Raw genomic sequence first — 14,234 nt, forward strand, 5'->3', positions numbered from 1 at the left:
CTTCAAGCATTTCTTCTTCCCTTCTTCACTTCATTGAATAATTTTAAACCCTCACTTTTTTGCTCTGTTTTGTCTATCTGGGTGTGCTAGTCTTGTCTTATTTAGACTGTAAGGCAGATAATGTTTTTATCTATGGCCCTGATCATGCAGTCAGATGTGGTCAGTCAGGTTCTTGCATCCATATGCAGTGTGGCTCCGCATGGATGCAAGTGTCTACCTGGCAGGATTCCAATTGCAGAATTGGGAACTGTTTTTAAAGTGTCATTTCTGTTGTTGGTGCTACTTAAAATATTTGATAATATTAATGCTCATTGAGACTTTGTGCAACTATTCAAATTCTATGTATTTAATTTTCAGTAATATAGCTATTTATTAAAAAAACTCCTAGGTTACAACCATATTTTAAAGGTCTGTTTTGTGACCTGCTAGGGTTAGAAACACCATGGCACAGCAATAAAAATACTTTCAGGATAGGTAAACGTTTCAAATGACATTTCCTGGACTTGTGAAGAGAAAAGAGATGAATGGTTTCTTTTAGTAGGGCTTGAAAATGTTGCTCTTTTTAAAAAAATATAAATATCTGGACATACACTGTAATTTATTCAACAGTCATGCACACATTCATACATACCTACATTGATATTGAAACACTTGTAATCCTTGAGTTTTCACAAGTAGATTCCATGCTTCCTTTCATCTCCCTTTTGGAAGGCTGATCTTCTGGGAAAGGATGAAAGAAAAAGAATGACTTTATCTGAGCAACATGCTTTTGTGAATGTCAGCATTATTAAAAGTTTGCTTTTATGCAATAATCAAAGATAATCTGATAATCTTTCACAAAACACATACCATTTTGAAGTAGTTTGCCTGCAAAAGGAGAAAGCAGATCCTTCTGAAGGCATGAAAATCAGAATCACTGTATCTGTAAGACTGGATGATGTGATTTATGCCAAATATATGATGAGCTTGTTATAGGAAACCTGTTCTTTGACTCAGAAGTAAATTTCCCCTAATACTTTATCTATATAATTTGGCAGTTTCAATATTTGGCTTTGTTAGGGCAACAACTAAGTTTCCCTTCCTAGTGTGGTACCATATAGATAAGATAAAAGTAGGGCTGTCGATTAATGGGTTAACTCAGGCAATTGACTCAAAAAATTAATCGTGATTAATCGCACTGTTAAACAATAGAATACCAATTGAAATTTATTAAATATTTGTAGAGGTTTTCTACATTTTCAAATGCATCAATTTCAATTACAACATAGAATACAAAGCGTTCAGTGCTCACTTTATATTTTTATTACAAATATTTGCACTGTAAAAATGATAAAAGAAATAGCATTTTTCAATTCACCTCATACAAGTACTGTAGTGCAATCTCTTGATCATGAAAGTGCAACTTACAAATGTAGTTTTGTTTTTGAATGCAGTTATGTAACAAAACAACGTAAAACTCTAGAACCTACAAGTCCACTCAGTCTTATTTCTTGTTCAGAGAAACAAGTTTGTTTACATTTATGGGAGATAATGCTGCCTGCTTCTTAATTACAATGTCACTTGATAGTGAGATCAAGCATTCAAATGGCACTGTTGTAGCCTGTGTCACAAGATATTTACGTGTCAGATGCACTAAAGATTCATATTTTATTGTTTTATTTTTGAATGCAGGGTTTTTTTTGTACATAATTCTACATTTGTAAGTTCAACTTTCATGATAGAGATTGCACTACAGTCCTTGTGTTAGGTGAATTGAAAAATACTATTTCTTTTGTTTTTTACAGTGCATATATTTGTAATAAATATAAAGTGAGCACTGTACACTTTGTATTCTGTGTTGTAATTTAAATCCATATATTTGAAAATGTATACGTGTATTCCATTATTGTTTAACAATGCGATTAATTGCACGATTAATGCTTTTAACCGCATGATTGTTTTTCACCTCTTGACAGCCTTAAATAAAAGCCTTGTTGTACTAACTTCTGCTTTGAGAGACTAAATACTGTATATTTGAGTTTCCATTTGGTTATAAGTGACTCTATGTATGTTTGTTGCCTTGGTTATATGAAATCAGTGCTTGTAAGTTGTTTCATTTCTTACAGGAAGAATTCTTTGACAATCCTCATTCTGTAGACATTGAATCAGAAGACTTCAGCAGTCTGCCTCCAGAAGTGAAACATGAAATCCTAACAGACATAAAGGAGTTTACAAAGCGACGAAGAACATTATTTGAGACAATGCCAGAGGTAAAATTTAAAAAAATCCATCAGCTTTTTTAAAGCCAGTAGGATAGAAACTGCTGCCATTAGTGCCAATGAAGACTGCATTGGTATCTCATATCAAGAAATCCTAGCTCCTGGTGCTATGTCAGAAAAGTGACTGCACAAAAATGTCAGGGTAATGGTTCTTAACAAACTTGCTTTCTATATATATTCAGAGTTTTAGTTTCTGACTTCTATTAGAATTGCGGACCCAAGATTGCTTTATAATTTGCCCAGTCTTGCATTGTGGCTCATGCATCACCACCGGAATTATTCTGTAATTGGAACTTAGTGAATCTTATTATTTATGATAAGTCAGGTAGAAAGAAAACAACTTCACTTCCAGATCCCAAGTTGCATGCAGAGCTGGAAGTTGGGAAATATTTTTTTTTTATTTGTAAATTAAGCAAATGTGTAAAAAGTCATTAAGAGATAACAGGAACCCTGCAGTGCCATTTTCAAAATCATATTTTGAGAGCACAGCTATATTTTAAAGCTTAATAGGACTGTTTAGATGGCAGCTGGCATTGAAACCTGCCAGGATAGACGTCGTAATAGGCAACCACATTTAAATCACCCCAATGTGGGTTCCATTATAATTTTATTTGCTCTTGAGTTATGGACCATCTCTTTTAAATGATCAATTTTTGCTGGTCACGTAAGAGAGGTATCAGTGAATTTAAACAATGTTCCTAAGCATATTTAAAATAATAGCATTAAACAATGTCACAGTTCCAGGGCAGCTGCATCTATATTTCCCTTCAGTGGTACAGCAAGGGCACCCACTGACTGCTTCCAGCTGTTACCTTTCTGGGGGGTGACCTGCATCTCTCTCCCTTCTGACCATGGTGTTCCCAAGCTGCACAGTCCACTGTCTATTTCCCAGCACAGACAGGTTGCCTAAAGACATCTGCTTGGTTTCTCTTCAGAGACTGATAACAGAGTGATTGTCAACAATTATGTTATCCTATAGCACATCCTGTGCAAGTCTATTTTATTCTTAAGGTAAAACATAATAAAAAACAAACAAAGAACCTATACGCATGTGATTAAGCTTACCAGAATTAACTGCAACCCTAACATGGATTCTGGCAGGCCCAGCCCTTGGAATCCTATCCTAAGAATCAGGGCTCTATGTGGATCAGGGGGTTTAAAACCAGGATTTTTTAATCCAAAAACCCTTTCTTTGACAGTTGGTCCCTGGAGAATCCAGTTGAAATTAGATATATCTAATTTCCATCTATCTCCAGAGGGGCTCATAATAGAGGAAGTACATTAGGACTCCCCCCACCCCCCACAAGAGAAGGTATTTGCAGTGTCACAGTAACACATACACAATTGCATTTTTAATAGTGTACACCAAAGGTGTTACTTCTAATTTGATAAACTTTATTAAATAAGTTAAACTATATCTTCATTCCATAAGGTTCAGGATATTATAGAATATTTTCAGTCTGTAATAATAATTAACCTATTTTTATCCTGTGTTAATATGTTAGTCCCTTGTGACACTGCAGTCCGTAACAGAAAAATGTCCTGTGTCTGAATGTGATGAGATGTAGAGAATTTTTTTATTTTATTTTTTTGGTAACACAGCCCTTTCCTCGAGAGCCCAATGAATACATTTGCCTCAAAAATTCAGCAATTGCATTTTATTTAAATAGATTTTGGCTTATTTCATGTTTAATTTTAAGCTTTCGTTTTGTTTAAGGAGTCCAATGACTTCTCACAATACCAACTTAAGGGTTTGCTTAAAAAAACCAACCTCAATCGATACATAGAAAATGTGGAAAAAGAGATGAGTCAGCAGGACTCAGGCCATATCCAAACCCAATATGAAAATGAGGGGGGCTTCATGAAAGAAGTGGAAAGCAAGAGGGTAGTCTCTGAAGATACTTCTCACTACATTCTGATAAAAGGTATTATAATGTTATCTCTTTACTTCCTGACATTTCTCACTGGGTTTGGGCACTCTGTATTGCTGTCTGTCTTGAATATACTGTTGAGAAATCTGAGTTTCCTCTACAGAAACATATACAGTGAAATCTTTTTTAACCAGCATACTGGGGGAATGGGGGGTGCCAGTAAATTAAAAGTGCTAGTTAACTCAGAGGGAGGGGTTTGGGATGTGGGGCAGGGACATGGGAGGGGCTGTGAAGCATGGGCTCTGGAAGGGAGTTTGGGTCTGGGAGGGGGCTCTGGTGGCTCCCCGCAAGCAGCTCCCCATCCCTGCTGCTCCTGCTGGAGGCGCAGCCAGGTAGCTTTGCAAGCAGGCATGCTGCCTCTGTCTGCAGGCTCCACCCTCCCGCAGCTCCCATTGGCCGAGGTTCCCGGCCAGTGTTCTGGGAGCCATGGAGTCAGCGCTCGGGGATGGAGGCAGCATGCCTGCAGAGCTGCCTGGCCACGCCTCCTCCAGCAACAGCAGGGACGGGGATTCGCTGGAGGTGAGCGCCTCCTCCATCCGGCATCCTGAGCCCCTCCCGTGCTCCAACTCCCTGCCCCAAGCTCCCTCCCGGACCCAAACTCTCTCCCAGAGTATGCCCTACATCTCCTCCCATGCCACAGCCCCCTGCCGGCCCTGCACCAACCACATTATAAACCAGACTTTCAGTGTAGATCAGAAATGCCAGTTTATAGAGCTTGCCGGTTGGTCAAGTGCCAGATAAGAGTTTACTGTAGTTGATACTTTCAGTAAGATGAACTATAACACTAAGCTTAATTATTAAATTGCAGAGAAATAGAGCAATAAAAGACTTGGTTATCAACCATCAACTTCTTATGATTTTAAATCCAATTCATTATAGCAGAAAAAGAATATATAAACAGTTATGTATGAAGAAACTTAGCAGTCTTTTTCTTTTTCAGGTATTCAAGTAAAGGAAGCCACCAGTACACACTTGGAAACTCTTTCAGTTGGGCATTCTTCCACAGGACCTAAATATAATATACCTGATAAAATACATAATGAAATGAATGCTAGTACCAAACAACCTTCACCTGAAAAGTTAAAGACCGAGAAGGCTAGCAATGCAGTTGGAGCACCACCTTCTCCCAGAACTTTGCTTGCAATACAGGCAGCTATGTTAGAAAGCAGCTCAGAAGAGGAGCTAGAGGATGAAGATAAAAGGCAGCTGAATTTGGACCAAGCCACTCTCTGCCCCGGTATAGCTGAAGGCAATGTATCACCAGGAACACTACAGGCTGTTCAGCAAGCTCTATGTGGTGGTGGTGATGATGTCAGAGCAGTTATTACCACTAGTGCTGATAGAACACGAATGGAGATGTCAGGGGTGAAGGATCTTATTAGTAGCTCAGATGAGGAAGATGAGGTTCCTAAAATTAAGGATGGAAAAGAGCCGCTACTTTTACCTACAATTCTTTCAACAAACACAGTCCTTATGCAAGATGGTGAATCAGACCAAAAACGTCAGTCAGATTTTTTTCTAATCCCTGTACCTAAAGGTGTGTGCACACCTTGTGTTAAAAATGACTCCTCCGTTGAAATCATTAGACTAGATAAAGAAGAGACAGAAGACGAACAAGACACTGCAAAAATGGACTCAAGTTCTCTGCAAGAAAATATGAATATTTGCATGCAGAAACCAATAAGTTCCAAATCACAGACCACTTCAGTAGCTCTGATTCACTCAGAAACTACAGAAGTTTCCAACAATGGGGAATCTGAAAATGTAGAGTATGTTTTATCAAAAGCGGAAAAGAATACTTCTGAGCTACAGCATTCACTTTCAGTCACTCCAGAAATAGCAAATCCTAATGAGGCAAGAGTGCAAAGGAAATCACAGTCTGAAGAGAGCGATTCAGATGGTATGTGCAGCATGCTGGTTTTTTTACATATTTGATTGTGGTAGCCAAGGCCCCAATCAGGATTAGAGCCCGATTGTGCTAATTGCTGAACATAGAATTATAGAATATTAGCGTTGGACTAGATGATCTCCTGAGGTCTCTTCCAATCCCCTGCTCAAAGTAGGACCAACATCAACTAAATCATCCCAGCCAGGGCTTTGTCAAGCCAGGCCTTAAAAACCTCTAAGGATGGAGATTCCACCACTTCCCTACGTAACCCATTCCAGTGCTTCACCACCCTTCTAGTGAAATAGTGTTTCCTAATATCCAACCTAGACCTTCCCCACTGCAACTTGAGACCATTACTTCTTGTTCTGTCATCTGCCACCACTGAGAACAGCCTAGCTCCATCCTCTTTGGAACCCCCCTTCAGGTACACCTTACCCCGTATAACGCGACCTGATATAACACGAATTCGGATATAACGCGGTAAAGCAGCGCTCCAGGGGGGTTGGGCTGCGCACTCCGGCGGATCAAAGCAAGTTTGATATAACGCGGTTTGACCTATAACACGGTAAGATTTTTTGGCTCCTGAGGACAGGGTTATATCGGGGTAGAGGCGTAGTTGAAGGCTGCTATCCCTCACTCTTCTCTTCTGCAGACTAAATAACTCCAGTCCCTCAGCCTCTTCTCATAAGTCATGTGCTCCAGCCCCTTAATCATTTTCGTTGCCCTCTGCTGGACTATCTCCAATTTGTCCACATCCCTTCTGTGGTGGGGAGACCAAAACTGGATGCAATACTCCAGGTGTAGCCTCACCAGTGCTGAATAGAGGGGAATAATCACTTCCCTCGATCTGCTGGCAATGTTCCTACTAATACAGCCCAATATGCCGTTGGCCTTCTTGGCAACAAGGGCACACTGCTGATCATCCAGTTTCTCATCCACTGTGATCCCCAGGTCCTTTTCTGCAGAACTTCTGCTTAGTCAGTCGGTCCCCAGCCTGTAGCTGTGCATGGGATTCTTCCTTCCTAAGTGCAGGACTTTGCACTTGTCCTTATTGAACCTCATTATATTTCTTTTGGCCCAATCCTCCAATTTGTATAGGTCACTCTGGACCCTACCCCTACCCTCCAGCCTATCTACCTCTTCCCCCAGCTTAGTGTCCTCTGCGAACTTGCTGAGGGTGCAATTCATCCCATCATCCAGATCATTAATAAAGTTGTTGAGCAGAACAGATGCACAGGAAGACAAGATTCCCTATCCTGAAGAGTTTACAATCTACTGACATGACCCTTGCATTTACCTCTTCTAATAGAGACAAAGCTGTATTTTTAAAACATCTTATGTATGAATTTTAAATTTGGCCTTATTGACAATTAAATATATAATCTCTTGAAGATGGGAAGAAGTGCTTCATATTTTTTTTTTTTTTTAAAGTACAAAGCAGTTTTTAATATGGATTTTTTTAATACTTTAATTGTAGGGAGAAGTAATTTTATTGGATTGTGAATTTGAAATGAGAGGATTTGATTAAAATGATGATTTCTTATCCTCTGTCACAAATCAATATTTTCTTGAAGAGGGACTGACAGTTGCTCTAATTATGATGAACCTCATTTCAGAGATCATTCCTAAATTTGTCTTGTTTTGATACTGGTTTATAAATCAGAAGAACTTTCCAATACTACGCTTAATATTCCAGCAGTATTCAGTCTTTCTGATTGTCAAAGAGAAATTAATTATTTGGAAATTTTTCTTTACCAAAACCCAGCAACAGCAATGTAGCAAAGCACAGTAGGCATGACAGAACGGTTCATATAAAAGTGTTCTGTATAAAGAATAATATCCAGACCATCCTTTGCATTTGGTTTTGATGCTGCAAGAGTTAAGTAGTCATTTGAATAACAAAATGTATTTAGGTATCCAAATGTTATATTCATTTTTAAAAGTATATGATATAAACTGTTAACTGGGTGATCTGGGATTTGCCAGAACTCAGGCAAATAAGATTTTTTTTCTAAGATTGAGATCGTCCAATGGTTTGACATGATCATCTTAGTCCCTAGGAAAAGAGACCAGTGTCCATAAGCCCTTTTGTCTCCTTATATAGAAATAACCGAACTTAGGCTCCATAATAACTTAATTTGGCAGGGAAGAACACTTCTGTCCCGTATCCAAGTCAGATTTTGGATTAGAACCTCAAATTTGAGATTCTATTCTTAGTTGTGTTTTCTCAATAAATCTGGTAACCTATAAATACATCTTCTCTTGATAAGTAACTGATTTCCTCCAATTTTAATATAAAACTTTCTCTGATCCTCTGGGAGCAAAAAACTGACTAACAATATACGTCAGCTGTCAATTGATATCTTAACATTTTGACTAATGATTCAATTAAATGGCAAAAAATTAAGGCAGAGTTAATGTTGATTGGTGGTATGTTGTGCCTTTTCAGAATGTTAAGTGGAGCAAAACTCCAACATCTGAAAACCAAGAACTGCAGAGTTAAGGCTGCATATGCATATTTAACTCTGCCCTCTTTCAGCAAATCCACCCTGTTAACACATATACCTTTACTCTACCAACCCCACAGTTCCCAAAATGTGTAAGCTGTTCACCTCCTTTTACATTCCACTCATTCTGTCTCACCTACAGGATTCCATCTAATACTATGGGGGGAAGGGAACGGAGAGGCAGTTGACAATGCCACATTCCTTCTATTCCCCTGGCAGTAGTCAATTGGAATGATTTGCATACACTCCAGGTGCAGTCAGTGTGTTAGGTGTACTTGCACTAAATGGTGGAGGCAGCAGTTGGGCCTGCGAAGTAAGGTGTGTTTGTGACATGTGTGACAGGGCAGTGATTAGGATATGAGGAGATCTATGTTTTGCACACTGAGGTGTCAGTGCTAAGGGAAGAGCTGCACATGTACTCTCAGGATGCAGTATTCATCATTTCAGTTTAGAATTGTGTACATGTTGTATAATTAGCAGGGCACAGGAGTATTCTTACAAAGGGCATTGTCAGCAACAAGGGGGAACATGATTCTAATGCTTAAATGATGGTTACATGAAAGTGAGATTGTATCCTGTGAGAAAGTGTAAGAGATCTGTAAAATGCTGTGAAGTGGTCCTTAAATTTTACATGTGGGATTCTGTCTGAGGAAGTAGCTAAGTGTGTGGCTGTACACCAGGATCTGGAACCTCCTGAATCTTAGTGCCAAGGGCCTCTTTGAGTATGTGTTACATGCATAGTGAGGCACTGCCCAAAGAGGGTAGAGGAAAGGTGGTGTGAGCAACCTTTTCCCTTCCCCATCTCTTTTTGCCCTTTCATTGTGTTAGCTGGAACCCTGTGGATGAAATGGGTTGAAAAAGGAGGTGAACAGCTTATACATTTCGGGAACTGTGGGGTTGGCAGGGTGTGTTAACAAGCTATATTGGGCATTGATGAAAGAGGACCGAGTTAAGGGTGCATGAGCAACCTTAACTGCGTTTCCTAGTTTTCAGACACTTGAGTTTTGCTAAACTGAGTGTTCTGCAAGAGGACAACATACTGCCAGCAGCCGTAACTCTGCATTAATGTAGTTTTTTTTTTTTTTTTTTTTTTTTTGCCATTGAATTACCTCGGTTTTTGAACAGGAAATGATCTTGGTAGGAGTTAGTAGTCGTTTAGGTAGTTAGCATACTGAGACAGCCGCAGTCCTCCCCATGCCTGTCCTCCTGCCACTTCTCACCAGCCCTGCTTCAGCATCCCTCCCCAACTATGCCACTGACTCATCCAGTGCTTTCCTCCATCCAACCTGCCCCTCTCCCCACTACTGTATCCACGCCTTCCCACCACAAGCAAGCATTTCTCTGAAGTCTTCACTCCCAGGTATAAAAACAGTTCTGTTGCTATTTCTTCACCCTTCCTATAATCTGATTCCAGTGCAGTGCCTAGAGCTGAGAAAAACTGTTTATAGTGGAATATTGTTGGAGTGCAGAGAGGTGACAGTGTGCCGGCAGAGCTGTGAGGTGCATTGGGGATGCAGGCAGAGGTGAGGGCTACCAGGCATCCCTGAGCTCCTAACCTTGCCTCTCCTACCTCCAATCCCCATTTATTTCCTTCCCCATAAACCCCTTCTCCTGGCTGCAGCCCCAAACCCCTCTCACCCCTATTCACACTCTTCTTCACTCCCACTTCCCTCCTTTCCCAGGAAGCATTCACATGTCTTTGTTTTCCCATATACTTTGATTACATACCCCTGCAAAATAAAATTGCCACTTGTGATTCACAAATTGTAGTAACCAACAGCTACTTGGTTCCAAAGTCCTTTTGTCTTAGGTGGGGGTTTGTGATTTCCTTATCCTTAGTGATGTTGAAGGGTAGGGTCGCAGGATTCGAGAGGTCTGTGATTCACCCAGTCATTCGTTCCTAGCTCAGTTTAACAGTCCAAGGCAACAGAAAGAAACAGATTATTATTTTTTTGGAGGGGCAGGGGGGTCTGCAACTTGGGAATCCTTTGGTCATGAACCCAAATTTGAATCACTAATGCTACTCTGCACCTCCATGAAGCACACCAATTTTCAAAGCAATCCACTTAAACATTTGGATGTTAGACCACTTACAAGATTCGAGCTTTAAAGCATAAAAAATAGTTGGAATGGCAATCCTTTCTCTGTATTGGTACATTTACAGTGTAAACATGTATATTTTCTTTAATGCTGTTTCAATTTGGGTCCTGCAAAGATTTAGTGGGTACCATGCGCTGCCTTAGGTAAAATGCTGCAGATTGAAACCATTTTTGACCCATATCTCATCAATACATTGATTTCTAGCTCTGGGCCAAAAAAAACACAAAAAACACCTAGAAACTTATTTTTAAAATGTCATATTTTGGAAGGGCTTATTTCCAGAACCCCTGGCTTGAATGACTCCAAATTTGCATCACTAATCCTATCCTGGAACCTCCTGAGATAGTCAGATTTCTTTGAAATTTGTGTATGTGTGTGTGTGTGTCCATTTTAGAGGATTTTGAAAGGTTGAGCTTTAAACTGTAATGATGCTCCCACACTACTATATAATAAACATTATTGCTATTCATGGTAATTGAAATCTGTAGTTTCAGCTTGTAGTTTCATGTAATTCTTTGGCGGGGAAGGCAAAATTTACCATTCTTTTCTCTAAATTTGAGCAAACTCTGTATTGATGGTCAGCCACTTTAGCTCCCCTAGCTCCATGAACAATTTGGCTCATGCAAAAAGTCATGCTGCTAAGGTCTTACCTGTCTGCTGCACCTGGATCCCACCTTGACAGGGTGAGGAAATTCCATGGCACAGAGAGGTAAGCCGCATAAATTAATTTGATATGTGGGCTTGGTGTAGAATCTGGCAGACACCTGCTGCCCTTCCCTACCCATAGAACTGTGAGGTCAGCAGGAAGGGTGGTATTCCCCTCATGTATGTTGGGTTCCTGGGTGTAAACTTCCCTCCTCTCATAGCAGTGGTGAAGAGAGAAATTCATTGAGGGATGAGGCCATTCTGATGCTTGCTCCTGTCATTAAAGACTTACACTAAAATTTATTTTTCAATTGTTTTGTTTTCTCATACAATGCATTTAAAACTGTAAACATTTTATGCTCTGTTCTATCTTCTGTTTTTATTACACACAGTCACAATTTCATTACTCATTTAAAAATAAGATTATGCAAAGTAATGAGTGATATCTTCTGTTTTAAAAACAAGCCAACTCATATATGTAGGGGTGTGTGTGTGTGTGTGTATATATGTATGTGTGTGTGTATGTGTATGTATATATATATATATATATATATATATATATATATATATACACACACCTACCTACCTACCTATAATATAGGTTTCTGATATGAAAGTTCTACAGAAGTCATACCACATAGAAGCTATTTAACATGATTTTTTTTTTTTTTTCCTTGGGGGAAGTTCTACGCAACAGGAAAAACATAGATATATACTCATGCTCACACATCCCTCCCCCGTTCCTTTTTTCCTCTAAATAAATCAATAACTCTTAAGTAAAACTTAAAATTGCCTAAATCACACGCCTTCTTTATTTTTACGGCTGTATTTTTATATTCCTATCAGCATTAATCCTGAAAACTTTACACTGAGTGGAGGGGAAAGTAAAACTGCAGTTCTCATCAAGTCAATACAAATTATTAAAAACTGAATGAATACAAAAAGGCCAATTGCTGATATTTCCAAAGAGAAAATCTGTCTTATCTTAACTGTAAAGACTCTTCAAGCTTTCACACACTACATCAGTATCAATCTTATAAGGAAATAAAGAAAAATGTAAAGCCAGTTCAGACAATCAATATTTAATTCTGTCTGCTCAGGACATCACTAGTCTGAAACAAAAAAAAGGTACTACAGAAACTGTGAGAGCAGCAAAAGTTCTTAGGTGATTTTAGAGAGAAGTAGGGAATGTCAACATCTAACAGTGGGACTGCTCCAGAGGAGTCCTGGAGCATGGAATTCTGTCTGATGGAAATAAAAAACAAAATGAATGTATCTTAGGAGTTGAGTATGGTGTTTTTTTTTTCCTTAATGAGGAAGAAATCGTGTGGTGTTTTTTTTTTGTTTGTTTTTTTGTTTTTTTTTCCCCTTGTGCAGGTAGCTTTATTGAAGTGGACAGTGAAATTAGTAATGACACTGAGTTTCCAGGTGAAATATTTAAAACATCACATGCTCCCTCTGAACCTGATGAGACATTGGCTGTTGAAGCAGCAGCTACAGAACTGGAGAAGGAAGGAGATGAGGGTGCCACAGAGAACCTCCTTAAAGATGCTGCTGAAGAAGTGCAGTTGACTATTCATCAGAATACTGAAACCGAAAAAGACAGGGAAGATGCAGTGAATGAGTGGCAAGATATTAGTTTGGTAATGATACTTGGTTTTTTTTGTTAGTTGTATTGAGTGAATAGTAAAGTAATCTCCAGTTAAATTGCTTTTCTGAAGGACACTACTGAATGGACACTTGTGGCAGAGCTATCGTGTGCCTCCTTTAACTTACTGGCTTCATCCCTGTCTTATTCATTTGTCTGCTTGAAAGGTACAGAATATATTGAGCCTGATTTTTTCAGAGGTGCTGAGCACCCGCAACTCCAGATGAAGTCAGTGGGAGCTATGAGTGCTCAGCTCTTCTATTTATATCCTTATGATGTGTTTCATTAGGACAGTATGAAGACTTACAGGCATCTGTGTGAATTAGTGGTGCACAGGCTCCTGTTGTAATTATAGTCAAGCACATATATATGTATAAACAATTAATATACTTCACTGTTGGTATGACCAAACTTTGCTTTTATTTAATGTGCAGGAGGAATTGGAAGCTTTGGAGAACAACCTTTCTGTTGAGCAAAACATGCTTCAGGCTCAAAAACAACAGCAAGAGCGTATTGCTGCCACTGTAACAGGACAGATGTTCTTGGAAAGTCAGGTAATGTTTGTTGACGCTCATATTGACATTTAAAAATAAAAATCCTTGTTTGTACTTCTTGGCAAGTCAAACAGTATGTCAAAAACTGTTTATAATGTTGTTTAATTCTGGGTCACTTTTCTCGCTTACGAGCTTGTTTTCGTTCCTCAGCCTACTTGACAGAATATTAAAAGAACATGTCTCAGATTCAAAATGCTCGAAATAACTACTGTTACACTGTACAGTTACGGTTTATAGTTCATGAATAAATAAGGGAAAGTATCTTCCCTTTTTTCAAATATCAAGCTTATATTTTTTAGTGTGGGGCAAGAGAAGGGAGCAATAAGATTGAGTAGAAATTAAAAAGCCTTTATAAGGTGAAGTGCAGCAAGTTGTACCTAATGTTGTTTGAACTGAAACTTTTTAAAAACTGTACTGTTGAAATGTACAATTTTTGAAAATATACAAACACACAAACAATTGTTCTTGTTCACGGAAGGAAGGAGACGAAGTAATTGGCTCAATCTACAGCAAGAGAGATTGAAGTTAGATATTAGGAAAACCTTTCTAGCTATAAGGGTGGTTAAGCGCTGGAACAGGCTTCCCAGGGAGGTTGTGGAATCCCCATCATTGGAGGTTTTTAAGAACAGAACACATATCAAGGATGGTCAGCACAGATGTCTCAAGGTACCTTCCAGCCCTACATTTCTATAATTCTGTGAAA

General features: G+C 39.1%; 1 protein-coding gene across 1 annotated transcript in view; it reads left to right on the top strand.

Moving 5' to 3' along the window:
- The window catches only part of LOC128839033 (DNA excision repair protein ERCC-5-like), a 70,510-nt gene that overhangs the window by 41,172 nt on the left and 15,104 nt on the right, over positions 1 to 14,234 (top strand). Inside the window, exons 17-21 of the mRNA XM_054031708.1 lie at positions 2,106 to 2,249; positions 3,976 to 4,183; positions 5,130 to 6,089; positions 12,707 to 12,972; positions 13,412 to 13,531. Of these exons, the coding sequence (XP_053887683.1) occupies positions 2,106 to 2,249; positions 3,976 to 4,183; positions 5,130 to 6,089; positions 12,707 to 12,972; positions 13,412 to 13,531 (1,698 nt within the window). The remainder of the gene's footprint in view (positions 1 to 2,105; positions 2,250 to 3,975; positions 4,184 to 5,129; positions 6,090 to 12,706; positions 12,973 to 13,411; positions 13,532 to 14,234) is intronic.

Source organism: Malaclemys terrapin, chromosome 1 (genome assembly GCF_027887155.1).
Source record: "Malaclemys terrapin pileata isolate rMalTer1 chromosome 1, rMalTer1.hap1, whole genome shotgun sequence".
Taxonomy (NCBI): domain Eukaryota; kingdom Metazoa; phylum Chordata; order Testudines; family Emydidae; genus Malaclemys; species Malaclemys terrapin.